At 49.2% G+C, this 27,258-nt stretch overlaps 1 protein-coding gene across 1 annotated transcript; it reads left to right on the top strand.

Annotated features, from left to right (window-relative positions):
* Window positions 1-6: 6 nt before the first annotated feature.
* Window positions 7-5,297, top strand: KLF10 (Kruppel like factor 10). Its single transcript, XM_042036289.1, has 4 exons — window positions 7-110; window positions 1,678-1,917; window positions 2,020-2,896; window positions 3,806-5,297. The coding sequence occupies exons 2-4, from the start codon at window positions 1,687-1,689 to the stop codon at window positions 4,063-4,065; spliced, it is 1,368 nt and encodes a 455-aa protein (XP_041892223.1). The 5' UTR covers window positions 7-110; window positions 1,678-1,686; the 3' UTR covers window positions 4,066-5,297.
* Window positions 5,298-27,258: the final 21,961 nt, after the last annotated feature.

Below are 27,258 nucleotides of genomic sequence, written 5' to 3'. Positions count from 1 at the left end.
CCCCCCGCGCACGGGCCCGGGGGCGCCGCCGCCCGAGTGGGGAGCGGCGAACAAAAAGAGGAAAAGCGGGAGAGCGGCGGCGGCAGCTCGGGGCGGCTTCGGCTCCTCCGGTGAGCGACCCGGGCATCCCGGGGCGTTGGGGCGGCTGGGATGGACGGAGTCCCCGGAGATGGTGCGGCAGGGGGATCCCTGGGGCACGTGCGGGGGCGACCCAGCATAGGCGGGACCGCGGGCGGGAGATCGGGCTGGGGCGACGGCGGCTGGAGGGGCTGAATCGCGGCGGGAGACTGGAGCTGCTGGGGTGGGCTGTAGGAGAGCCGCCCGTGTGGAGAGCCCACCGTGGGGCAAGCCGGCGAGGAAAGCCGAGGGAGGGAGGGAAGGAGGGAGAGAAGCCGCCGGGAACCTGTTGGCAGCTCCGGTCCGGCGCCGTGCAGCCTCTTGTGCCTGCGTGCCCGCCCGGGTGTGGGCGCCGGGCTCGGCGGCTGCATATACCAGGTGGCGGCGGCGAGGGAGGAGGAGAAAGCCGGGGGGATCCCGGCACCACGCGGGATGGGCGGGCGGCGAGGCGGCAGGGAAGCGGAGTGGCGCTCCGGGAAGAGCCGGCCGCCGCCGCCGTGCCCGCTCCCCGCGGGGACGCCGCTCCGCTTCCCTTCCCCCGCGGCGGGAGGCGCCGGGTGTGGCGGCGCTGACCCCAGCCCGGCCCCCGCCCGCTGTGACGGCTCCTCCCGCCCGGGCTCCTTCCCCCCCCCCCGCCCTCACAGCCGGCCGCCGCCGCGCGCCGGGGCGGGGGCGCCGCGCGGAGAACTGGGGGAAAGGTCGGCGCGCGGCGGCGGCGGCCGATCACGCTTTGTTCAGGCGCCCCGCCCCGGGCCGCGCCCTGCTCGGTGCGGGCCAATGGGCGCCCGGCGCGGCTCCGGGGGAGCCAATAGGGGAGGGCGGGGGCGGTGCGCGCGGAGGCGGCCGGCGGGGTGCGCTGAGGTGAGGGTGGCGCGCGCCCAACAGTCGGGGGCGGGGCCCGCCCTGAGCCCCGCCCACAGCCCCGCGTGAGGGCCGGGGGGAACCCGCGGAGAGAGGAATGGGAGGGTACCTGTGCGTGTATGTATGTATGTATGTATGTATGTATATCGCAGTTCTCCAGGCAGGTGATTTCCCGTACATGCATGTGTGTGTGAGAGAGACCCTTTGGCTATTTTCTAGAACATTTTTTGTTGTTAATTCCTTTCGAAGAAAATGTGAATCAGTCCCAGTGCGGTCCTTTCTCATGTGCCAAAATAAGCACAATGCTGAGGGCTGTGTGTGTCCAAAGCAAAAACAGAAGGAGAGTGGGATGGTGGAGGAAGTTTTGATTTACTTTTTTTGGGGGGCGTGAAAATTTTTCTTAAGCTCTCAGACACAGGTCTTCCAATGTGGAATAACTTTAACATACTTAAGATCCAGAATTGTTCTTTTGTCTCAAGAAAGTATATAATTTTCATCTGATGGCCAGATTTCCTCACTAACAACTTCGTAAAAATACTACATAAATAAGAAGGAAGGCGGGAAAATATAGGTATACCAAGTGTATTTATCTTGCACAGGTGCCCTGTTTGTTTTTAGCAATGCTTTCTTACAATCAACTGCAAAATACTCAAACTTAGCATCAGATTTAAAGTTTCCTTTTTTCTCTAACCAAAACAGGAGTAAGAAATGGAGATGATGACTGAAAAACAGAGAGATACAAGGTATTGCTGGAACAATACACCTGAAAAAAGCGATTATGAGGCTGTAGAAGCCCTTATTTCTATGAGTTGCAACTGGAAATCAGACTACAAGAAACATGCAGAAATGAGACCTATAACTCCTGCATCTGACATGTCAGAAGAAAGTGACGAGGCTTTACTTCCTGGAGCAGCGGACTTTAATGCGATACCAGCATTCGTAAGTTTTCCAATTTGCATGTGTGTGTGCTTGTTTTTATCATTTAGTGTGGTGATGTGCTATTACCATCCCCCCCTTACTGTGTCTCTCTCCCCTGCACAGTGCCTGACACCCCCCTACAGCCCTTCTGACTTCGAGATGTCGCAGGTGATCCATCCGCTCGGCAAGGGGCTGTCCGAGGCTGCCAAGCCTCCTCTGGCTGCACCTCGGAGAGAGGCAGAGAGATCTCCAGCAGCCAGGCCTCTGAAAGCTCGGGTGACGAGTGTTATCCGCCACACGGCCGATGCCCAGCTCTGCGATCACAAAACGTGCCCGGTGAGAACAGCCAGTGTGCTCAAATACCAGGACAGTGCCTCAAGGGAAACAAACAGGAAACAGAACACCAAAGCAGAGCGCTCCGCGTGCTCTGCCGTGGCACCGAGTGGAGCCAGTGCTGAGACCAGCGAACTGTCGGTGGCAGAAGGAAGAACTGCAGAACCAGCTGTTGGGCCCGTGCCCTTGACAGAGCCCTTGGTGAGCGGGGAGGAGTCTGTCCCTGAGCCAGCACAGCAGCCAGCAGCGGCAGCACCGCTCTCCCCTGCCCAAGGCAGCGGAGCCCCCCCTGTGCCAGTGATTTGCCAGATGGTCCCGCTGCCTGCAAACAGCAATGTTGTGACGGCCGTGGTGCCCAACACTGTGCCAAGCCAGCAGCCAGCTCTCTGTCAGCCCATGGTCTTCATGGGCACCCAGGTTCCCAAAGGTGCTGTCATGTTTGTTGTGCCCCAGCCAGTTGTGCAGGGCACAAAGGCTCCCATTGTTAGTCCAAATGGCACGAGACTCTCTCCCATTGCCCCCGCTCCTGGCTTTGTACCTTCTGCAGCAAAAACCACTCCTCAGGCTGATTCTTCAAGAATAAGAAGTCACATTTGCGGCTACCCAGGATGTGGGAAAACGTACTTCAAGAGCTCACATTTGAAGGCCCACGTCAGAACACACACAGGTTGGTCACTGCTGCTGCATGTTAAAAATGATTGTAGAAAGTTGTGGTTATATATACAGCTTGTTACAGTTGTAGTGATTACTGGATCTGTTCATGGAACAAACTGTGGGCTAGCAATGAAATACATTTTTTTGCCAGCATGCATTCTAATGCTGCCTAATCTCTGACGGGAAGTCTACCCGAGGGGAAGTTGACTCAGCAGTTTGTTTGTGCTGGATTCACTTAATGTCAGAAGGTGTTCAGTAATGCATCTGTGGAAGCAAGGCCTTGCCCAACGTGGAGCATGCTTTCCAGAGTTAAAGATGCCTTATTGGCTTCTCCTCAGGAATGCCTTTGTCAGAAGTGGGTAAAACTCAGAGATTCTTTTACGAGAGAATGTGAGAATCCACTCCAAACAATTCCTACCTTGGTTATTCTAGAGTAACTTCTCTGGCCTCAGCCCTTAACTGCAGCAGCAGAAAGAGTCCCATGTATTTTCGCACAGGCTCACAATGCATTACTAGAGCTCCGTTACATAAAACATCATTGCAGGCTGCGCTTCGAGGGGAGTTTTGGGCATGCTGAGTCATCATTATCCGCAGTTTACATGGAGCTCAGAGTTAAAATCAGCTGTCTTGAGATGTGAAGAGCATTTCAAACAATTGGTTCCAGAGAATTTTTAACCTTTAACCATTTTAACCCTTTTTAACTCTGTAACCCTTACCCATACTACTCAGCCTTAGGGATAGTGAGTCTGCATGTTTAAATATTAGTACATAAATAGTTTTCCACATTTTATGTCTATAATGGTTACATAGATTTTTGGCTCAGCTGCCATAATAGAAACTTTCCTCCCAGTTAAGGCAGCGGTGTTTATTGCTCAGTTAGTACTCACTGGGTTTTTCCCTTTGTTAATTTCTTCCCTTTTAGGAGAAAAGCCGTTTAGTTGCAGTTGGAAAGGCTGTGAGAGGAGGTTTGCACGGTCTGATGAACTGTCTCGCCACCGCAGAACGCACACCGGGGAGAAGAAGTTTGCCTGCCTGATGTGCGAGCGGCGGTTCATGCGGAGCGACCACCTCACGAAGCACGCGCGTCGCCACTTGTCAGCGAAGAAGTTACCCAGCTGGCAAATGGAGGTGAGCAAGCTCAATGATATTGCCGTACCGCCAACATCTGCGACCGCCCAGTGAAAGGACTCGCTCTGCCGATGGTGGAATTAACTGTTGTTGCTGCAGTAGGCTGGCTGAAAAAAGGCTTTTTCTCCCGGTCTGCGGTTCTCACTCACCGGCTGCTGACAGCAGTGCAGAGAGGCAAAGGCAGCCTGCACTCGGTCACAAAAGATGTTGCTGGGAGAGCCAGTGGCTGACTGGAATAGCGGGTGTCTTTTGCACTGGTAAGGAGAGAAAGAAAGGGAAGGCTCTGGAGCCGAGCAGCCGCATTGTGCCAGTTTTGAATTTTGCAAATCACTTGGGTATGCTCTAGATCCAGTCCCATGCAAGTGTTCCTGAGGGTTTGCTGTTCGTGCCTGAGACCAACTCTAATTTTATCTGTCAGTTGTCAGTCTTCAGTAGCCGCAGACAAGGACGGTGGCAATGTACAGGCACAGTCTTGAAAGCCCAGAACCCACCTGCGTAAGATAATCTAAATTGATTTTCCTACTTCTGCCACCTTTTCTTGGTGGAATCTTTTCCTCCTAACTGTTCTCCAGCCCCATCATAATCAATGATTTGGTGCCAGACTCCTGGAGATTTTAGCTGTCTCCTCCTGCATGGGGCGATTAACACCCCCAGCTTTACACTGCTGTGTCTGGAGGGGCTTGGGATGGGCATGCAGGGGCACCACATGGGCATCGAAGGGCAGGAATGTTTCCAAATCCTTTTTAGCTTTGTAATGTTTCCCCAGCTGCTTTGGCAAGCTTTGTAATTGTTACAGCTGGTTATACTTGGGCATCGCATGATGCTTCTGCTTTTGTGTTGCTTATGGTTTCCTTTCTACCTTCTCACTGCGCTTGTCATGAGCGGATACTGGGCACCTTGAAGATAAACTTGGTAACTGTAAACTACTCGGGTTGATTAAAGAAGAAAACCAAGAATCTTAGCCTTCTTGATTGTGTTATTCTTTGAAAAGCAGTTTATGCTAAAATTGAAATGGATACATGATGTATTGTATTAAATTAGGAAGTTGTGATTCAAAAAGGAAAACAAGGCAGCAAAGACACCGGCCTAGAATTTAAACTAGCTTTTGTGAGAACGCATCAAGTTTCACTACTTGTATTTTATCATATTATGTTGACACATATCAGAAAGTGAATGGTTTGAAAATAGTGTATTAGATCTGCTTTTTGTGACTACTTTAAAGATTTGCACATTTCTTATGTTGTACTTTATACTTTGTTTACAATAAACCAATTTTCTTTAATATAGACCGCTTTCTTTTTTTAAATTCATGGTGGAACTTATCCCTTTGCAAGGAAAATAACATCAAAATAAAATTGTCCTGACCAATGGAATGCTCTCTCTTAATTCTTTGTATTTTTTAAGCACTATAAAGCCCACAGGAGAGGAATTTCAAGTCTGTGCGTACTGCTGTGTTTTGGTTTGGTTTTGAGTTTTTTGTCCTAGCTGTTTATCTCCCTGCTTTTCTTAAGCACCTGAAACTACACATGCCTGTGTGGGCCGTTATAATGCTGATGGAAAGTATTTCCTTTTTGTTGGTGATTGCACTGCCTTCCCCAGGAAGGAACCCGGTCGGTTCCCGATGGCCTGGCTGTCGGTGGCTGCCACCCTCACCGTGTGGGATCCAGGTTCCCGTGGCCCTCTGCAGGGCCAGTGGGCATGTGGTGCTGGCACCAAGATGGGCCAGAGATGGGCTCTGGGCTGGAGCCTGTCCCTGCAGGAGTCCCCTGCCAGGAGGAGAGCAGGGAATTGGAGTTCTCCCATCTTGGGGTAGAGGCCGGGCAGCATGGCTTCTCTTCCTGCTGCCCCTGCGTGCCCGCGGTGGCCATTGGCGCTGCTCGTGTGGGCTCTTCTGCCTCCCGCTCTGACTCCCTTGCCTGCAGGGATCCCCAGATTTCACAATCGCGCGGATGCTGACTAACTGCCCTTCCCTGCTGTGGCTTTGGGGCAGAGGCACTCCTTACCTTATCGTGTGTGACGCAGGGCCCTGTGTAGGGAACGCCTGAGTCATTGCCCTTGTTCCAGGTGGGATATGCCATTGTAGCCCAATGCAAAAGAGGCTTCTTCCCCAGGAATGTGAGTCCCGTTCCACCATCTTGCTTCAAGGTATTTCTCATTTCATGGCCATGAGATAAAATACTGTAACAGCTCTGGGTCTGAGACCTTTCCACATCTGCAAGTTGTCATTGGACTAGGAACCAGGTCCCCTCACCAGCTCTTCCTGGCGCGCTGATCTTTGAATCCCATTTTGTGCTGCAGCCCTACAGAATAAGGGCATAAAGAAAGTGCCACCTCCCCATCGGTATCGTGCCCATGCGATGGCCCTGTCCCTCTCCTCAGCAGTGCATGCTGCGGGCTTTGAAGCCCCGCTATCTCAACATGGAGCTGAACTTAAATCTGACTTTCCAGGTGAGCACTCATGCTGCCATGCAATAACAGAGGAAGAAAGTCAGTTTCCATGCTGTGGCCATCTCCGCTGCCTGTGTTTTCTGAAGAAAAAGCAGCTGCTGGTGCTTTTTGCGTAGCAACCCACTCTGGAGGTATGTGTGGGCTGTGCCCTGGGACCACCCACTGGCTGCACTGCTGGGAGGCTGCTGAGGGAAGCCTGTTTCTGGCATGCTGTGAGCTAAATAAAATACAGCTTCTCCCTCTAAATACAGAATTTAACAGCAAGAAGTGCACTTCTGGCTGGTTCCAGCTGAAGACAGAGTCATAGTTGTGAATTTACCTCATGCCATTTTTAAAGCTTAACTGTGAAAGCCATCTGGAAATTACATCAGCTATTTTGGGGTTTAATTCAAGGCTAACCTGAAAAATGTAGTTTAAACGGCATTATTAGACACCTTTTCAATGCTGACTTTATTGTGAAATCAAATTTGGCTGCATAGTAGGAAGCTTAATTTTTATGAATTTTCTACAGATTGATGTAAATAATTAGAACTTCCTTATTCCTGTATGTAAAACAAAGGCACACTTCATATTTTTTCCTCCTGTTTGGGTTCAGTGATGAAGCCAAACAGAAATGCAAACCAAGACACTCTCAGCAACCCCCCACCATTAGTACTTGGATGCCAACACTGGCTGGCACTGGCTGTGGCAGGGCTTGCCAGGGTGGCCACTGCTGTCATTTGCTGTGCAGACACCTGGCTCTGGGGAGTTGATCCAAAGGGATCCAAGAGACAGCATATATTCTTGGAAGATGATTTTGGAAGTATCTATAAATCCTCCAGCTTGCTGCTTAACACTGCACTCTGAAGTGATGCACAGACACAAAAGTTGATGCTGCAGTGCTGACATCGATTACAGGAGCTGGAGTGAGAACCCATTCCCTGTCTTGGCTTGCAGTAGGGAAGAGCAGTGGGGGCGTCACAACAAATTGTCCTGGGAAAGGAGGGAGCTAACCTCTGTGTCCAAGGCAAAGCAATACAACCCCATGTTTGGTGTGCCTCCCTTGGCACTGGGGGAGAGCAGGAGAGAGAAGCTGAGGGTGCCTGCCTGTCCTGGGTGTAGCACAGGCAGCTCATTCTGGCCCCAGGACTGGCACAAGCAGGATGGGTTAGGGGGCTCGAGGTCTGGTTATCCCACCCAAACGTATTAGCAGTAGGGAACTGCAGTGCCAGGGCACCCTGCATATGTCCTGAGCACTCTGCCAGAGTTCAGAGATTTTAATCTCCGGAGAGGATGGAGCAAAGGCTGGAAAAAACAAGCATTTTTCCTTGTGGTCTGGAAAAGAATGATTTCCATTACAGCAGGAGTATTTGTGGGGGGCTTAGATGCTCTATGAGTGAACTAATACGTATTTTAAAAGAAGAAGGGTCCTGAGCTGGGTCAGCTCGTCTGGAGCCACAGATGCAGCTGAGACAAGAACCAGGGTAGCCTATCTACCCATCCTGCCTGGTGAGCTTGGCTTTCTGAGGTTTTTCCTCCTGAGCTTTACCATTCAGCAGTGCTATTTCAAGGCACCCTTAACCAACCAGTCCTGTCATCCTGGCGCAGGTGTCTTCAGCCTCTGTGCCAGGGTGGGTGCCACAGTGCAGATGTGCCCTCTGCCCAAAGAGCTGAGAGGAAGGACTTTATCATCAGCTGGCCTGAGACTTGCACACCACATGCAGCGACATCAGGTATTCCCTTGGCAGTTCCCCACTTTTACTGTAAATGGATGATTCATTTGTCTGCTTTGGCAACAAACTTGGATAACCAAGGAAACAATCTGTCAGAAAAGCTGGAGCACAAAATCAGGTCAAGAGAAATGATGAATGAATGTGTGCATTATGGGCTCAAGCTTCTAGTTCTGCATCACAAATTTTCTGCAGAAAACTTTGCCTTTCCTGGAACATGTGGTCGGGGAGGGTAATATGCAGCTGGAACAAATGGGTTTGGGTCTTACAATGTAATTTAACATGTCACACAGAGCTTCCATGTCTAGGAATATGGGGTTCTGGAAAGCTTTCTGTTGTGACCAAAAGAAAATGTGGTACTTTGGCAGTGAGAAAACAAGAGCAAAACACATCTTTAGCTATCTCATTATATTCATGAGAAGACAGGAGATAAACTTGCTAACTCACTGCCTGTGCTGTGATATAAATCAGGTAATCATCATATAAAATGCATTAAATAATTCAGAAGCTTTTTTAGGATAACACAGTTTTGATGAAACTTCATACTTGATTGTGCAGTCTACTCTGAAAGTCAAAGTAGTTGTCTGGGGAAAAAAAAATCTGCTGTTACCAGGACTTAATTTCAACTACTCGGAAGGTTTCGGTAGATGTCAAGGTACTTGCATGGCAACAGCTTCCCAAAAAACGGATGCAGCCATGGTGGGGACTGGCCATGTGCTAACAGCTGTGGAGAGGCGGAAGCACACCCCTCCTTGGCTAAATATCCCCCAGAGCCTCAGCAAAACTTAAGTGGCTTTGAATAACTAGGACATGTAGAGTCTCCTCTCTGCCCAGCTCATCTCCTGACTGCTTTCAACACATACAACAGGATCTGACATTTGTCAAGTCTACCTTTTTTTAAAAAAAACCAAAAGCCTTCACAAACTTCTCTTTATTGCCATGTGGGCTGAATTGCATACAGTTGTGTTGTTTAATGGTGAAGGCTGGGACCTTCTCAGGGATAGCCAGGAAACTGGCATGGGGTACTTATTGTGAACAACAACCTCAGGCAGTTTAAACCCTTCTGCTTGGGAAACAGAGCCTTTAATGTTTAATTGCCTGGAAGTCACTCGGAAAGAGCAAGCCTCAACCTCCCCTAAATGAAAAGAGTATAGCATGCAACCTGCATGGAATTAAGGAAAATACAGGATACAGAGAGTACCTTAATGGCCTAAAATGCAGGGTTATCAAAGTGTTAATGATACTCCCATCCAGCAAACAATAAAGCATGTCCCCTGGCCACCCATCAGCTGTGATGTAACATTGCCAGTCGAACACCAGAGGAGCAGCTGCTAAGTAGAAAAGCTTTTAGGAGCCACAGCTAACAAGAGGACAGAGTAGCCATCTTCAAACAAGCTGTGCAATCAGCTTAATGAAGACAGAACTCTCGATCAGCTGTAATCAGTATTCCTCAGGTAATCCTGACTAAGGCACCAGGGACTGCAAATGCAGAAGTGAGGGCTAAGAAAACCAAAGGGATTCCCCTGTTTGCAGCTGAGTGTGTTGTGCTGCTGCTAGCGTCTGGTTGCTGTGCAGGTTTAGGGAGCAGTTGCCTTTAATGCCCTGAGTTGAGCATAAGTGGTTTTATTTCCTTTTCTTCTCCCCACGGTTACCTGTCCTTACAGTGCCGCGCAGGTACTCTGAGAGGTCAGGCTTCCTGCCTTCCTGGAGATGAGAGCACCTGTTCCTACCTGCAAGTGGCTGCATGCTGTCCTAAGGAGGGGGGCTCCCTCCACCCTCAGCCTGTGGGGTGCCTTACCAGGAACTCCCACCACAGGGAATTAGGCCACGTGTTTCCCACTGGCACCACATCCCTTCCATGTGCAGGTGACAGTCACCCTGTCACCCCACCTCCTGGCACCACTCTGCTCCTGGCTCTTCACCGGCTTGTGCAGCCCAGAGCAGAGCTTGGGGAATGGGAAGCCAGAAGCAGCCCTGTTGCATGGCAGCCTTCGCTGGGGGCACTGGAGCAGCCTGAATCTCGCACTGATGCTGCTGGCTGCATCCCTCACTGGCCGTGACCCACAGGCTCACCTTCCCTTCCAGCACTGGCACTCACCAAACCCCCAGCTCGGCTCGGCAGCAGTCCAAAACTGGGGGTGCTTCTCCTCCTGAAACCTAGGAGATGTTCATGTCTTTGGGTCCTCACCTCCTCACCTCCTCACCTGGCTGCAGCTGAGGTGACCAGGAGCTTCCCACACTGCCAGCAAAGCTGGCGGCTGCTCAGGAGGGTGGTGTGATCACCTCCATCTCCTTTTGCTAGGAAACCATGCTGGCAAAAGAGCCATGCACTTTTTGAAATAAAGGGGAAACTGTGGCATCCCTGTGAAATTCTCAATGCAGTACATGAGTCAAAAATACCAGTCACTGAACTAAGAAAGGGAAAGAAATTGTTACTGTCTGGAAGGATCCAGAGGGAAGCAGGGTGGACAGAAAGGAGGAGCACTTACAGACCGGCTGGCCTAGGGAGCACTGCTCTGTCTCGCACTGATTCATCTTAACATGAACCTCACAGCCATGGGACAGCAGGAATTATTTCAGGTCTTCCCGTATTAAGTCAGTTGCTAATCTGCAGCTGGGGGAATCTTTTTATTATTTTTTTCCCCCCATTTATGCAAGGGACTTTTCAATGCCCTATTTAAGTGAAGCAACAAGTATGATGAGTCGATGATGAGTCACCAGGCCAGGAAAAAAAGCTGTAGGAAGGTCGGACTATTTATAAAATGTAAAAGAAAGAAAGGAAGTATATTCTAGATGCAGTTAGATGCGGACGGTGACTCCAGCTTCTCTTGCGCGATAGCATATTCCCAGGCGCCAGACAGCAAAACTCCCGGGAGGGAGGGGAAGTGCTGGAGGGGCGTACACGGATTTTCAGAGAGGATTCATTGGCGCTGCAGCGAGCGAGGCGCTCGGCGGAGCTGCCGCCTGCCGCGGGAGAGCTCCGCAGCCTCCTCCGAGGGACAGCCAGGCTGCCCCGCATCCACCGCCTTCGCACCGCCCCTGGTGCCGGGCGGGGAGGCCGGACAGCCCAGCTCTCCACCGCCACAGCACGGTCCGGTACCCCCGGTACCTCCTCCTGCGCCGGGAGGCACCGGGCCCTGAGCCGGAAACCTCTCTGTAATTCAGCCCCTGCGGCTCGGCTCATCAGTTCACACCACCGCACCACAAGGAGAGATGCGGTGGTGCCGCGGGAAGAAAAAACCAAATAAAAGAAGTCTTTGGCAATAATTGTGCGGTGTTGGCATGGCTGGCAAAGGCATTACTGAATGTGCAGACTGGCCTAGATGATCCCACAGACTGGAGATACCACTGCCTGACACGGGGCTGGGGCAGCGGAAAGCAACAAGAGCTTCTCCTCCACCAAGCGCTGCCCGAGCTGTCGCCAAGGGCACATGCGAGCAACGTGGCATGGCCTGCTCATACAGCAGATATTCTCACATTCCCCGGCGTTTTGACACTTAAATTCTGGATAATTGTAGCTGCTCTGGAATATAGTTGGGCAGGGTCGGAGGGAAGGACCCATTGCGGGGAGACAAAGAGCATCGGGGGTTTGAAAGACTCAGAGAACAAGATCAGTACCTGTGGGAAGGGGTTAGACTGCAAGGATACCTCGTGCTTCGGGTGCAGAGGGGTCCTCAGCACAGGTCAGTCAGGTGGCTGACACAGCTTTGTCCTCACATCCCTGCCCTATGCTCACATCATCCCTACTTCTGGCACTGTGTCAAAATCCAAAAGCCTGTCACAAAACTGTGTCATGGCACGGTCAAACAGGTGCTTAAACAGGACAGGGGAACTAGAAGGTGATGAGCTTTCTTTATTGCTTTAGACACGGATTATGTGCTGGTGGCCTGATCCAGTATTCACAGTTCTGATCCAAGACACGGCTTGGTGCTGGTGTTCAGCACATCCCAGTTTGTGGGACACCTGCACACCTAATGAGATTAACATCTTTAGGACTTTATTTAGGACTTTATTTAGTTTCATAAACCACTGGATCTGCGGAAGAAGGAGGACAGATCTTAAGTGACAATGTCTCTTGACTGAGTGTACACAAGGTGAAAAATATGGTCAGTATTATTTGCACATCACTTCAGGCTTTGAATGGGCAGCAGCAGTCCAGTGAGTGAGTAGTGGGAGCTGTGTGGCAGCTCCTCACCTAGTGCATCTTTAAAGAAACCACCCAAATCAGCATGTTTCTAAGGGGAAATCAAAGTGATGCCTTACTGGAGGAGGGTTAGTTTTGTTTGCTGTAGTTAAGAAAGTTGGCTGTCTTTGTTAGCCACAGCCTTTAATGACAAAAAAGAGGAACCCAATTTGATGTACTTAAAGTATTTTTTGTGTTAGTAGGTAACAAGAAAAGACAAAGAAATGTGTTCCTGTGAGGCTATTTCAGTGGGTCCTACCACCACCATCTATAGAAGCTTTGCAACAAAGGATCAAGAGACTTAATTTTTCAGTGCTGCTGCTGGGGAGGAGGAGAATTCTTCAGCAGTGTGACACAGTGCTGTCTTGGGTTCATCATATCATATCCAAAAAATACAGACCCTGCCTGCTGAAAGAGCTTCAGCCTATGCTGAAGGCCATTTCAACACGAAAGCAAACTTTTAATTGACCTGAAAGATGTTGTTTTCCTCAATCACTTAAATAAAAGTTATTTTTTATTACTTGCCTACTCCTGCAGTAAGGAACTGATCTGCTTTATTTCCTTTATTTCTATGTGTTGCTAATGCTACTGGTTGGCTAAAATAGGCTGTAAAGAAACCATTTCTTTTGCTTGAATAGTTGCAGCATGCAGTCTGTGTTGGCTCTGAGCTCTTGGGAAGGCACTGCCTTACTCCACAGAGGCTCAGCAGGGCTTACAGGGTCTGGCAGCTTCAAAGCAGGTTTCAGAAGTTACAGTATCTGCTGCTTCAGTTCAGTGCCAGGCAGGACAGCCTGTGGTGGTTGTGTCTGCAGCCTGGAGACACCTCTCAGTGTCAGTATTCGGATGGCTGTACCTGGTTCTGGGTGTCTTTCTCCTGGACTCTCACCTTCCTGTCTGGAGCTCTGAGCCTTTGGTGTAGAGTTACTCTGTGAAAACTTTGGTTCTTGTCTCATTGGCATCTGGATGTGCTTGGCAGAGGTGATTGATTGCCTGTGCCATGTTGGAGGGGAGTCAGGAAGGCCAAGTATCACTTGGGCTCAAGGGCAAAGAGTGATTTTTGCTTCCCTTCTTTTTTCCTCTGCTGGGTGTTGATTGACTGGGGAAAGGGAGCTGCACTTTGCCCTCCCCATTTTGAGCCTCTGCACTAGTACAGATGGTACTGGTACTTCAGAAGTGGGGCCTGGGGAGGAGGAGAAAACCAGGCAGGAAGAGCAGAGGTTTGGGGCCACCCCCACACCCACCTGCACCAGGAACCACAGCCGAGGCCTTGCCACTGGTGAATGTAATTAATGCCCATGAACAGGAACACTTTGCAACCCTGAGCGCTGATTGCAGTGTAATTTCAGGGCTGGGTTTGACATCACAAGACTCTCTCTAAGCATCACTGAAGTCAAATAAATTGTTGCTGTTAATTAACCCTTTTGCCTTTTGGCCCGTTTTTTCCCTGGTACTTTTTGTTTACACGCTGATGTTCTCCTTTCTGTTTTCCTTGCTGCTGGCTACTTTTTTCTCTCTTTAATGTGTATTGAGCAAATTTAATTCCTTATCCTCTCCACAGTGGCTTTGCCATTATTGTAATTTGTCCCCAGCCTTGTGGGTGCACGAGTGGAAGTAGGATGCTTTGATGCACTGAGTTGGATTTTAAAGTTTTGACGAACACTGATATTTCCCATGGCAACAACTTCCATACGACACTCAGCACAAGCCTTGTTCTTGCAGAAACAAATGCAGTTCTTCAGTGTCAACTGCTTTCTGTTTAATTGCAGATGAGATATGAAATGGGGTTCTGGGGCTCGGGTAGGATGGGGGGAGCTCCAGCTGTATGTTGGATACAACAAAATTAACCACCCAAATTTACTGGATGTGACCTGAAACTCTGCAAAAGGAGGAGTCTGTGACTTTTGCTAGGACAGTAGTTGGTGCAAAAACCTCTTCCAGGAAGTCCCCCTTGCTCTGGCACCCTTCTGGCTCCCCCAGGCAATAGACACCACTGCCCCCAAAGCACATGCCAGTGTGTTCCAGATCTGGGCACTTGCTGCCTGACGTGTTGGCATATTAAACTGAACACTCGTCTGACAAGGCTTTTCCAAGGCAGCCCACGATGGGCCACCACGGAGCCAGCTGGGCTCACCTGGCTGCTGCCCGGCTCTCTGGCCTTGGTTTGCCTCCTGGCCGGCCAGGGTTGGAAATTCAACTATGTCATGCTATTTTCTTTGCATCAAATTTCTAGGGACATCTTGGAAAACCCTCCTGATCCTAAGGCCACAAGAAGAAAATTAGATCTGTGGTGGAGCTCCTTTAAGCTATCCCTTTTTGTACTCCCAGCATACCAGAGCCAGGACTGAGCTACCTCGTATTTCAGTGTTTCAGAGAGAAACATACAGCTGTGTGTGTGTACCCACATTTTTTCCTAAGAATGTCCAAAATCGTTTATTCCTGATATTTTATTCTGAACCAGCACTTACACAGCTGCTTGCTGAGAGGTTCCTGAAAGGTACAGCTTTCCTACATGACAGTGTAGGGACACATCATGTGTTTTTTAAGGCCTCATAAACCTGCCTGAGCAGGGGGAGCATGTCTCAGGGACTGCCAAGGGTTGAGCAACAGGGGAGGCCTCCTGGAAGGAGGCAGCAGTCAGGGAAAGGCTGTTGCAGAAGGACCACTTTGACAGTGTGTTCCATTGGGCAACACCTGTGCTGTGAGTAGTGGGCACAGGGTGGTGGTGGCTGGACACAGCAGCCCCCAGCCCCAGAGCTGTTCTGGCCATGGCAGTGCAGCAAATGGAGTTACAGGAGGAGGAGGTCAGGGAGCTGCTGGGGGTGCCAGGGGTCTGCTTGTGGTGCAGGAGGTTTGCTGCCCCAAAGAGAAGGACTGGAGGAAGACTGAAGAGTGAGAGACTGGGGTGGGGATGGCAACGGGCCCTGAAGGAGTGCAGGGTATGGGTAGGGCAGGGTGTCTCCAGGCATGCTGATAGTTTGGAGTTGTGGCTCATGGGGTTCAAAAAATATATTACCCTAGGACTATGCAAAGCATAAGAACTGTAGAAACGACAAATTTAGTTGTTCCTCTGCTTCCGTCTCTAATTAGGGCATTTCTAACGAGCTTCCCACAAAAAAATAAGCCCGAGTAATGTTTTCCTTTTGCTGTTTTCTTCCCATTCTCTAGTGCAGTGTGTTGGCATTCCCCACACATTCCTCTCCCTGAGTCAGACCCCAGGGAGAGAGAGCACGCAAGGGCCAGGCCAGGGCGAGGGCTGCAGCGTCTCCAGCTTGGCAGCACCGAGGCCGAGCTGCCGTGTCCGTGTTCAGCAGAGGCAGAGGCCAGCGCCGCGGTGCAGGGCAGCAGTCCAGTGCCATCCCATCCCTGCTCCTGCCCCTCACACACTCTGGAATGAAGTGTAGGCAGAAATCGTTGTGGAAAGGCTGTTTTTCTTGTAGCTGTTCTTCCTTTTTCCCCTGTCAGAGTTATGAAATCAAGGGCATGAACTCTTCCAGCAGGGATCTAAGACCCTTTGACAGGAACATTGCATGTCCTTGGCACAGGGAACGATGTGGAAGAAGAGCTGAATATGCCTGTCAAGAAGGAAGCAGAAAGCAGCAAAAGCAGAAGAAGCTTCTTTTCTGCTGTCGCTGAGCTGGGAAAGCTGTTGCCTGTGGCTCCTGTAACATCACCTGCAACCTCCTTTGAGGCAGGACCTGCAGGACCTGCAGAACCTGCAGCTGGGAGTTTCCTCTTGGCAATGTCTTTGATATTCTTTTTTTTCTTTTCTCCCCTCCCCAGGTAATGACAATTCATTTCCCCTTCTTCCAGATAGTCCTAAAATTAAGAAAAAGGAGCTGAGAGGGGTTTAGTAACACACAACATCCATGCAAAACAGGTGACAGGCTGTGCTGCCAAGGCTTTGCTCCCCATCCTTGCTGGAACTGCCTCTGCCTGCATGTTAGTCCCCACGAGCCACTGTGGGGAGACAGAACAGAGTTTGGCACGTCCTGCACAGAAAGGGCCTCCCCAGAGCTCAGACCTCCTCCCACCGGAGACTGAGCAGGGATGAAAGCAGCCACCCCTCCCCTTCTGCTTGCCATGTGACAGCCCGTTTTGCAATTCAGGAGAAAAACAGAGAAAACCTGCTTCTATTAATTTTTATTTTGGCATTAGAAAGGCAAATTGCAGTTCTCAGCAGATTGGACTGATCTGATTAAATTCTAAGATGGCAGCACTTCAGGTAACTCAGTAGCAAGCCAAAAAATTCTGCTTTACTGAGAAATCTGGGTGGTTTATTTTTCAGTCCCTGTAGCTGCTCTAAGAATTTTTTTTTTTTTAAACAAACGAACCAACCACAACCAACCACCCAAACCAACCAAACAAAAACCTCACCCCCCTTTTCTGAATCTGAATATTCTGATTTGGAAATGAAGCCATAAACTATGAACTCACCCATCCCTAGATCTTGGTGTCTGGGACATGGACATGGTATTTTGGAAAGAAGGTCACTATGTTTCATGAAATGGGTTTTTCATTAGTCAAAGCTGACAAAAAGCCTCCAGCCTGATTCTTTTCATTCTCCTGGTCTTTCCAAGGGCATTTAGGGGATCATAAATACAGTAAGAGCCTTTAGGAAAGTTTGTTACAAAGGAAGTTTCTAAGCTATGCTTGACCCCCAGAGGTATGAAGAGCACTGGAAACCTGATTTTAGGAAGTTAGTTGTCTACTAAAGTCTGTGCTAGTCTGTGCTAGTAAAAAAAGGTGGAAACATAGAACTTCACACACCTCAATGACACTGTTTTCCCTGCTATTGCACTGTTGGAACAAATTTAAGACAGCACATAAGCAGCAGGAGGGTGTTCAGCCAGTGGTGGCACCTGTGGGGATGTGGGTACCTCCAGGGCAACCCCACAGTGAGGGCTGCCCCTCTCCCAGTGTACAGCCCAGGTCACTCCACTTGCTGTTTGCAGCTCTGGATGCTGAGCCTGAGGATGATGAGGCAGCAACACAGGTTGCCCAGAAACATTGTGGATGCTTCGTTACTGGAAGTGTTCAAGGCCATGTGGGACGGAGGCCTGAGCAACCTGATCTAGGGTGGCATTACTGCCCATGGCAGTGGGGTTGGGACTAGATGCACTTAAAGGTCCCTCTTCTCCAAACCATTCTATGGTTTTTCAGCAGGGACTGGTGTGGGGACATGCTGGCCTCAGTGTCAGGCACTTGGGATCTGAGCTGGCTGGGCTGGGTCAGTGGTGCACAGCACAGGGAACAGTCACATCCTGCCCAGGGAGAGAGCCTGGGACATTCCTCTGTGTCTGCCTGGACCCCACCCATGGATTGCATTGCCTGGGTAAATGCCAGAGCTGCCGGAGCAGCAGCGAGGAGGACAAGCTTGCTCTCTCCTGACATTGGTCACTGCATCTCTGGAAAGGCCAGCTTTGGATGGTGGGAATGAACCCAACCCCCCAACCACAACACCCTCCTAAGCATCTGGTGTAGATGCTCCTAAATGGCAAACACAGGAGAGATGCTTACCTAAGTCTTCAGTCAGGAAGACTTTGCCCATTCCCTGCTGTGGGCTTTTCTTGCCCAGCTCTGCCTTTCCTGCCATGGAGAAGAATTGTTCTAGGCTTGCCCACTGTCAGCTGTTGCCTGGTGGGCTTCCCTGAGAAGTGGTCCTTTGGGGGCAGGAGGTGGCCTAGGACCAAACCTGCAGCCTCCTCTGTGTGTGATATTGACATGTTGCTGCAGAAAGAGCCCTGCCAGCACCTGCAGCAGAGCTTTGGAGAGAAGATGACTTTAGCTGGCTGTGGTCAGTGCTCAGCAGAGGCCGAAACAGCTTGTCCAAGAATTTTGGTCCTGTCTAAGACATCTTCAAATTCTGGAAGAGCCGAGCTGGGAGCAGAGCATCACAAACCACGGTGCTTCTCAGCAAACACAAGAGCTGGTGATGAAGCTGTGGTGAACTTGGTGCTCCCTGACACGTGTGAGGTGTGCTAAGTGAGCACGTCGCTGCTGCATGGGCAGCTGCCTTCAGCCTGCTGCAAAGTCTGGCTCTCTGCAGTGCAGGAATTGGAGCCAGGTGCAGCAGTGGCCCAGGCAAAAAACAAGGCTTTTTTTTCCTTTTAGGCCCGTAGACTAAGCAGAAAATAATTTTGTGCTGCCCATGTTTTTTAATGCTTCTTCTCTGTAAATGTACCTGCATCCAAGACCCAAACTGCAGCTTCTCTGTGCCAAGAATAGTCCATGAACAGCATCTGCTGCCCTTCTGTACCGGGAGTGAATGTCCTAAAATAAACAAGCAAAAAAGAGGGGGAGAGAAAAAGTTTGATCAAAAGGAATGTCAGCTGATAAAGTAACAAATCCATTTGCTCATGTAACTTTTACAACCCCTTAGAACTGTGGCCAAAAATGGAGCAATTCCCTTACTTTTCTCTGGTGCCAAGTGACTTTCGATCTGCACTATGTGTATTAGCTCATATGAAACTCTTTTCCTACTGCCTTGATGATTTTAAAGCCCAGCTATCTAGGTGATTTAAATTTGAGTTACTGTGGCATTTACTGGTGGAAAACATGGTGAATTACTGTGACTGGTGGAAAACACGAGCCTGTGCAGCTTGCTTTTGTTCTTTATTTTTCTTCATTTGGAAATTTTATTTCTTTGCCTAGTCAATGACACTGGTGATGGTCACATTTATTTCAGCTGAAGTTCTTCTTAAAACCTGTGGGAGCCTGAGTCACTTCTCCTCTGAATGCCACCTGCCCCAGCCTGGTGTCCCTACCCCAGCCGGAGGTGACACGAGTCAAGGCTTATTTGGTCAGGAGAAGCCAGCCTTATGTGGTCAGCATGGATGCATTTGTAATCGTGTCCTCAGCACTTCATGGAGTTAAAATGTCTCGCAGCAGCTGCTGTGAAGGTTGGTGTGGCCCACTGCATCCAGACAGACTCTTCTGGCTGCCTTGGGCTCGTTGGTGTGGGGCTGGGCTCATCTTTGCAAGCATTTGTGTGCCTTCCACAGACATCATGTAGGAACAAAAGAGCAGGTGGGGTATGTGAAAAAGGATATACCAGCACTTCCTATAAAAATGCTAATGCTGCCTCAGGCCTCTTGAGGGTGTTCAGTGATGTGCAATAAATTGCTTTTATATGGCTTTGTGAGCAGTTGTGAATTTAACACTGTTTTCAAGGAGCAAGAAATGTCTCTATAATCACAGTCAAGGAGATGGAGTAAAAACGGTTTCAGCAAGCAAACAAAAAAATATCTGGCCTTTACCTTTTGAGTCTTCTTGATAATGTTTGAAATCCAGTTAAACCTCTATACCCAGGAGAAAACTAGCACAAATAATGTCAGAGAGATTGATGCTAATGCTAAGCAAGGGAGAGAGCCTCTGGCTTTTCAAACACATTCAGTTACCTTTCCTTCTGTAAAAACCAAAGGAATATTCTAAAAATGTTAGATTATTAGAGGTCAGCTCATCTCCCTCCTTGTGATTTGTGATACCCTGCTCTGGCATAATAAACATAAGTGATGACCTGCTCTTTCTGCCAGATCTCATGGGCCTTCCCACATGAATCATTGGAAGCAAACTGAACTTCATTTCTAATTGGAATTCAAAGAGGCCGATGGGTAGAAAGCTGTTAAGAGGTCAGAAAGAACAAGCTGAGGTCTAGAAAGGCACCTGAATTTAAGTGGAAGGTCTGGGTCTCCCTGAGGTGAAGCAAAGTGGATGAGAAGGGGAGGTGCTGCAGAATGTTTCTCTTCCAAGCCAGCCCCCACGATGGGATAGATGAAGTCAGGTCTCTGGGGTACTATCAGGAGACACTCTTGCACAGATCCCAGCCTCAGATTTACATCTCTCCAAAACATGGATGGCCCAGGACTGACCCAACATTGCTGGAAGAAAAGAGCTTAAGGACCAAATTTCAAGTCCTGGAGAAACCAGAGGCTTTATTGGGGCACTACAAGATGTATTGAGGTGATTTACAAATAAAGAACCAATTAAGCTTTCTTGTATGGAGACACCTGTTATGTAAGAATGTCAGTGTTTAACTGATGCCTTAGTTTTTAAGTTTCATATTTTTCAAATCCTGTACTGCCTAGTGTGTAACTCTGAAGTTCCTTGTAGCCTGTTAACTTCTGCTCTCTCATGCTAATCATGGTAATTTCACTTATTTCTGATTTGAAAGACAAAATTTCCCTTACAGAATACAAAATGTGCTGGGATTTGAGCTACTGCTGTCATTGGTAGGGGAGGTATGGGAGCTCCTTCCTACACCCTGTGGTGAGACTTCCCCAGCATGCGCTGTCGAAGCTAATGAGCCTTTCAGACTAGCAGGCAGCATCAGGCCATCTGTTCAGCACACTGTGCTTCAGACCATTACAGCTCTGCTGATTATCCTTGAGTCGAGCTAAATCTTGGGCTTTATCCCAGTTTTTGTTGAGGGGAATCCAGTACTATGATGACACACCATCAGCAGGGGGAAATGCCACCAAAGCTTTTGGCATGTCAGGTGTATTCCAAAGCCTGTGCCTCTCTCTCTTTTGGGGGCAGGCTATTTGTGTAGCCATGCCCACTCTTTTCCTGTTTGCACTGCTCCAAAGTCAGCTTTCCTCCTAGCACACAGTTTAATGCTGTTACTTTAAATTTGTCCCTCACTCTGATTCCTTCTGATGTTGTTTGGAACCTCTACTCTTTGCTCCTTTAATATTTTGTCCATGGTTTTTTTTAACTCAGATGAAATACAGACTTGAGCACTCTCTGTACCACTGTGCTGAATCTCAGACATATTAGCTTTCTGCCAAAACAATTAGGTACTGAACATGGTTCTCAGGCAGTCTAAGGGTGCAGCATCTCCCAACACAATGACTCCAACATCCTCAAGCCCGTGCTTAGCTTTTCTATGGGAATTCTTATCTGAATTTTTTTTCTAACACCATTGGCCAACCTTATCCTGGTTCTGTCAGTAAAACATTCTCAAAGAGATGGGCAGAAAACCAGAAAGGTCCCAGCACTGTCCACGGGTGTCACTGCTCCTCATCCTGGGTGACTCCTGCCTCCAGCGGCTGTGGACATGGCACAGCTGAGGCCCAGGGTGCTCTTGGCACAGAGCAGGGGCCACAACGATCTGGCCGCAAACAAGGTGCAACTTTTGCTTCGGGGCCACCAGCATCCAGGGGAGAGGCCATGACTGATAAATTCCTGTCACATAGGCTGTTAGAGGGCAAGTTTTGGTTGTGCTGCCTGCAGAGCTGCCTGCTGCTGCTGACACCGAGAGGCAAGGCATCCCTCTGCTCCCCAGCTGCACAGTCCTCCACGACTTCATTTTCAAATTGTCTTTTTAGACCAGATTTTACCTTGCATCTAAATCTTACCATCTTCTGGCTGAAGCCAAGCTCTGTTGCACTGGCTTTCCTGCTCCCTGGCAGCACATGGCACCTGAGGGCACAGGGCTCAGCAGTGGGCGTGCAGCCCTGGTGAGCTGTGCATGTGTATTTTCTCTCATACAGCTCAAGGGTTTATGCAAAATAAAACAAGTGTTGCAAAACATCTGGCTGCATCCCAGCCAGGGTGCCCCATAAGCTGCAGTTCCCAGAAGCACAGGCTGGCATCAAGACCTGCATTGGCTTCTGGTTCAGTCCTCTCCATTTGCTGTCAGGGTGATGGAGCACCCCTTTAACAGTTTGCCTGCGCTTTGGGAAATTCCCCCCAAACATAGCCAGCACATTTGACCCCGCTAGATCCTCTCTGCAGGGCCTCTGGGTGCACATGGTGGGATTGAGGTGGTTTATCCCACTTCCACAGCACGCTGCAGGCACCCTCAGAGAAGAAAGGGGTCCTGGTGTGGTATTCAACCCTGCGGCCACACAAAGTGGGTACCCAGGAGCAGGAAACTTGCTCTTGTCCCTAATGTCCTTGGTGGGCCAATGCTGAAGGAGCTCAGTGCTGAGAGTGAAAAGCTTGCACCTGCACTGTGCCTGCCCGGTAGCCAGGAGGACAAGAGCCAGTTTCCAGCAGCTCCCATGAAGATGGGGCTCAAGCTGTAGGCAGCAGGACCCCTGCCTCCAGGGACTCCAGCAGCCGGTGCAAAGCAGTGCTGGGAGCCAGCAGGATGCCCAGCCCCCAGGGCCACAGTCTGGCCAGTGTTTACTGACCTATTTACTGCTTCTCCCTCCATGTGTGCAGCAATCCTCTGCCATGTCAGAGCTTGCTTTTCCTCTGTTTTCCAGAAGAAGCAAGCACATATAAATGGCTGAATAGTACTACAGCACAAGCATTGCTCCTGCTTCTCTAGTAGCTGCTCTGGAGAGTAAACAGTGAGTGCTTCCTCCAGGTTGTTTTGGTGCTTTGATCCAATATGAAGTGTCATTCCCTGTGCACACTTTGCATACCTCTCCTAGATGAAACCTACCATATTGTCATGGAGTCAGTTGCACCACATTTGAAATGTCATCGTGCTGACTGGGCACCTAGTCCAGACTGGATGGCTTGGAGTTTATGTAGGTCAGTCCCTTGGGCTATTTTTAAATATTGGGGCGAGGATTACATTACACTGGTGCACTACTATCCATAAGTCTCTCTGGGAGCCAGCCCTGGATTTCAAGCTAAGTGCCTGGCTTCCCAGGCACACCAAGCAGCCAAGAACGGGCGGGAACCTGGTCAGAGAAGATGGGATTTTGACACTTTCCCCAAGATGATGGAGTTTTCCTCTTAGCTCTGTGTGGTGACACTCACTCCTGGGCATGTAAATATCTCTGTGTTTCTCCAAGGGCTGTGTAAGTGTTCACAGTAATGGTGGCGTTCTGCTGTGTGCTGTTGTTGTCCAGGGAATTTAGTGGGAATAGAAAGTGCTCAAGACATGGCATGAGTGGGCCTCAAGTGCTGGAATTTTAATTTATTCATCTCTTTTCAATGTCCTGGAGCCTTTATGAATTTGCAGTCAGTAAAACCTCAGCAAGGCTGCATGACTTTTAGCTGCTACATTCAGCTGTTACTGCCTGCTACAGTGTGCTAGTTTCAGCCCTTTTCTTCTGCTGCCTCTCTACCAAAAGATGTTCACTGATTTTAATTATTTATCTGCATGAGGTCTTTACACCCAACTTGTTCTCAGCTTCACATCTCCAACCCCAGTCATCTCTTCTGCATCCTGCAGATTCTGCTCATATTTAAACATTTCTAGCAGGTTACCAGAAGAAAGGGAAAAGCCGAGACACAGAGCAATGGTAGCCACAGCTTAGCATTGCTGTTGCAGCTAGCCTGAGCTGGAGGCAATGGGCTCTAAAGCACCTTGGAGTTGCTCTGATGGAGTGTGCTCAGGTTTGAGTGTCTTCAGTGCACCTTGCTTGGCCCCAGCCTCTCCTCTTCCCCATCCCACTTCTGTTCTGCCGGAGCACAGAGCCTTCCCTCCCTGCTGGGCTCTGGAGTAGTCTGTCCTGGTGGCTGCCTGAAGCACTGGGTCCCGCTGGGTCCAGTGCCTTGCCTGTGGCTGGTGTGAGGCTGCTTGTCCCTGGGCTGTGAGCACACTGACAAACTCTCCTGGCCCCTCTGCCTTCCCACTGACATGACTTTTGGCTCACATTCTCCTTGAAATGCTTACTGGGCCATAGCCAGATGCTCTGGGTGGTGTTCCTGGTTCTGTGCTTGCAGGAGCACAACCCTACATCCCACGAACACAGGCACATGGTGGCCGGTGACCCCCCAGATGGCCGCCCCGGGGCAGGGGAGGATGTGAGAGGACAGGGTCATATGCTGTGGCTGTTGCAGGCCCTGCTTGTCTCCATTGAGACCCAGGACTCTCCAGAACTTTGGGGCCCAGATCTCAGCAGAGAGAGGATTTTGTTTTCTCTTCTGAGATGCGGTAAAGTGCCACAAGCACTTATGTGACCATGAGGCAGAGCCCTGGCAGCTCTCCCTTTTGCAGGCTTTTCTGCACACACATGGAGATGCACAAAGCTATGGCAAAAAATCCCAAACAAACAAAAAGAGGCTGCATTTTATCTTTCTGGCAAGTTAAAATCTGTTCTAGTGAGGTGTGGCAGGTGATGATTTTTAGTTTTCAGATTTTTTAATTGTAGCATTATTATAATTTGCAGGCCTTTAAAGGCTCTGTGCAATACCCCGAGATAGGGACCAGCACAAGCAACCAAAGAGCGTTGAGACCTGCTATTATTTGTAATTAATGCTTAAATTGAAAAAGACAATTGCATGGGGATGATTTCACACCACATAACAGGGCAATTGAAAAGATAACCTCCAGGACAGAAAAGTTTTTTTCACATAGAGTGGGGTTTCAAGATAAGAAGCAAACCCTCATACATCACTTGTCAAAAGAAAGGCCTGACCTACAGCAATTGGAGGGGCACAAATGGGATGGCAGAGGGAATTAGAAGACAGACAGAGATGGAAAAATTACTTTTTGTCCCAGAGACCAGGGAAAGGAGCTGCAGGGCAAAAAAGGAGAAGCAAGGGCCAGCACCCCATGCTCATGGAGGTGGCAGCTTCATGACAGTCACGCTGAGTGTGCTGGAAGGATCAGCTTACTCCTAACCTAAATTCAGTGCAGGATTATTAATGAGGTGACAAGTGCAGAGTCCAGAATGACAACAAATCTATGGAGCTTTTGGTACAAAGGCAGAGTTGAAGACGTGGGTCCTGCTCTCTCTTCTAAACTCTTAGGGCTTTCTCCAGGGGAGATGATGGAAAACAGGCTTGAAAAGTTTATCTAAGAGACGAAGGCGCCAAACAACTTAGCAGGGACAATGGTTAAATTTAGCTTTAAGCACAGACACAATGTATGGATGAAGTTCTCACCTCATGTGGAGGTGCAGTGGAGGGCAGCTGCACCAGCCCCACATGGCTGGGGTGATGCCGAAAGCCTCGCCATGATGCTGCTCCAAGGACGAGGATGGGAGGTGTGAAGAGTGGAGCTGGCCCCTGCGACAGGCATTAACTTAGTCCTTGGCAGGAACAGCCCTGCCAAGCAGGCACTGCCCACTGGGAGCAGCAGCCCCCTGCCTGAGCAGTGCTGTGCCCTCAGGAGCAGCAAGGAATTGTGAAAGGAAAGCAGGGATCACTTTGTACCTTCTCATGAAGGCACTGCTCTGCCCTGGTTTTCAACAGCGGGGAGAGAAACAACAGTTCTACACAGCCTAAGCCTGTGTAGAGCACAGCAGAGCATTGCCTGGCTGTAGGAAAACCCCTAGAAATTGATGACTGAGGAGAGGTCTGGATTTAGCATCCTCAGATGACCTCTCATTACAAATTCTTTGGCTATTTATAAATGCCCCCATAAGACTACAGTTCAAGAATGCACTAACATTTAGAACTACAGAGCCAGTTCACCCTCTCTGGTATCTTCCTCATGCAAGGGAATTCAGAAAGGGTATCTGCTACATGAGGATGGTCAAGATTGGCCCCAAAAATAATTTGTTGCCACAATATGCTGAAGAATACATGAACAACTGGAAGCTCCTGTTGGGCTGATAACTGTGGCAGAGCCAGGCTGCTAAAGCAAATGAAAGTGGCCTCATCCAGGAGCTGTACTCCATGGGGGAGAGCTGCAGGATCAAAGGTCAATATAATCCAGTGTAGCAACCTAATGTGATACTGGTCTGTCCTGAGGGCTCTTGCACACCCAGGATCACAAAACACAGCTCTGTCTCTTGCCCATCTCTTCATTTGCTATTAGCGTAACAAAGAAAGCTCCAGCTTTGGTATGTGCCAACCTTATTGCTTTGTGACACCACCTTCAGTGTGTTTGCTCTGAATAAAAGAGTTGCACGGTGATAAACTTAAAAAAATAGTATCTGCCACCTAGTGGTAAATGAATTTGTTTTATGGGAGATGATGATGTTATGGCTTGCTGGGTTAATAGTGGTTTTCCAAAGGTATTTTCTCCTTGGAAACGCTCAGTATTTGTTTGGTACAGATTTTGGGCTAAGTCCCAAATTGTTAACAGCATGTAGGTATTAACAAAACTAAGTGACTATTTCAGTGATTTGCTTCTATTAAAGAAAAGGTCTCAAAGATGCTCTCACAGGTTATAATATGAATTCAGAATTTTCCTCAGAAAGGCATATCTGTCAATAAGTGCTCAAGAGTGTAATTTGGTTTTAGGAGCGTAAGTAGCCTAATTTAGGAACAGAGTGTGAAGAGCATGTGTTAAAGGATGAGCAATAAGGATAAGAGCAGTCAGAGCCAGCCCTGTGATTGCTGTGGGACTCGATATATTCTGCAAGTCACGGGTAGAGGGGAGGTGTTGAAATATGTTTCCCTTCTGCATGCTTAGACAGCTTCTGTAGAAATCCTTACAAAAACTGTATCCCAGAGGGGTTTTGGTTTTATTACTTGGTGGGTTGCTTTGTAGGGAGATGGTCTTTCCCAGTCCACCCTCAGTCCCCATCCCTGCTGCCTGCTTTCACAGGAGGCTCCCTTGTAGCCTCCCAGGTGGGATGTGGCTTAGGTCTAAACATCCTTGGCAACATGAGCAGAATCAGACTACCTGTGCATGGGCACAGGTCTTCAATATATTAAGAACACCTATAAGAAAGATGCAGAGACATTTTATACCAAGGCTTGTAGTGAGTGGAGAAGCAGTTTTAAACTGAAAAAGGTTAGATTTAAATGTGACATAAGGAATATTTTTTTATGATGAGGGTGGTGAGACACTGTAACAGATTGCCCAGAGGCCAGGTTGGATGGGCATTTGAGAGGCCTGGTCTTGTGGAAGATGTTCCTGATCATGGTAGGGGCATTAGACAAGATGACCTTCAAAAAGTCCCTTAAAACCAAAACTATTCCATGGTTGTATGGTTCTATACTGACCCAGCTACACACTAAGCCCATAAAGTTTAACATTTATTAACAGGTGTTATTTTAAGTGGTAGCTGGATGCTGAAAATATCCCAGAAGCAGTTAATGTCTTGC

The sequence above is a fragment of the Corvus kubaryi genome, unplaced genomic scaffold, assembly GCF_017639235.1.
Source record: "Corvus kubaryi isolate FWS band 111438036 unplaced genomic scaffold, C.kubaryi_AGA036_p1.0 37385, whole genome shotgun sequence".
Lineage (NCBI taxonomy): Eukaryota > Metazoa > Chordata > Aves > Passeriformes > Corvidae > Corvus > Corvus kubaryi.
The sequence above is the reverse complement of the archived record's forward strand: the minus strand, read 5'-3'. Positions and strand labels throughout refer to the sequence as shown.

Excerpts from the sequence above, each read along its gene's own strand:
- KLF10 (XM_042036289.1), top strand. The coding sequence starts at position 1,687 with ATGGAGATGATGACTGAAAAACAGAGAGATACAAGGTATTGCTGGAAC. Across the intron at positions 1,918-2,019 it reads TTAATGCGATACCAGCATTC|TGCCTGACACCCCCCTACAG; the intron begins GTAAGTTTTCCA and ends TCCCCTGCACAG. Across the intron at positions 2,897-3,805 it reads CCACGTCAGAACACACACAG|GAGAAAAGCCGTTTAGTTGC; the intron begins GTTGGTCACTGC and ends CTTCCCTTTTAG.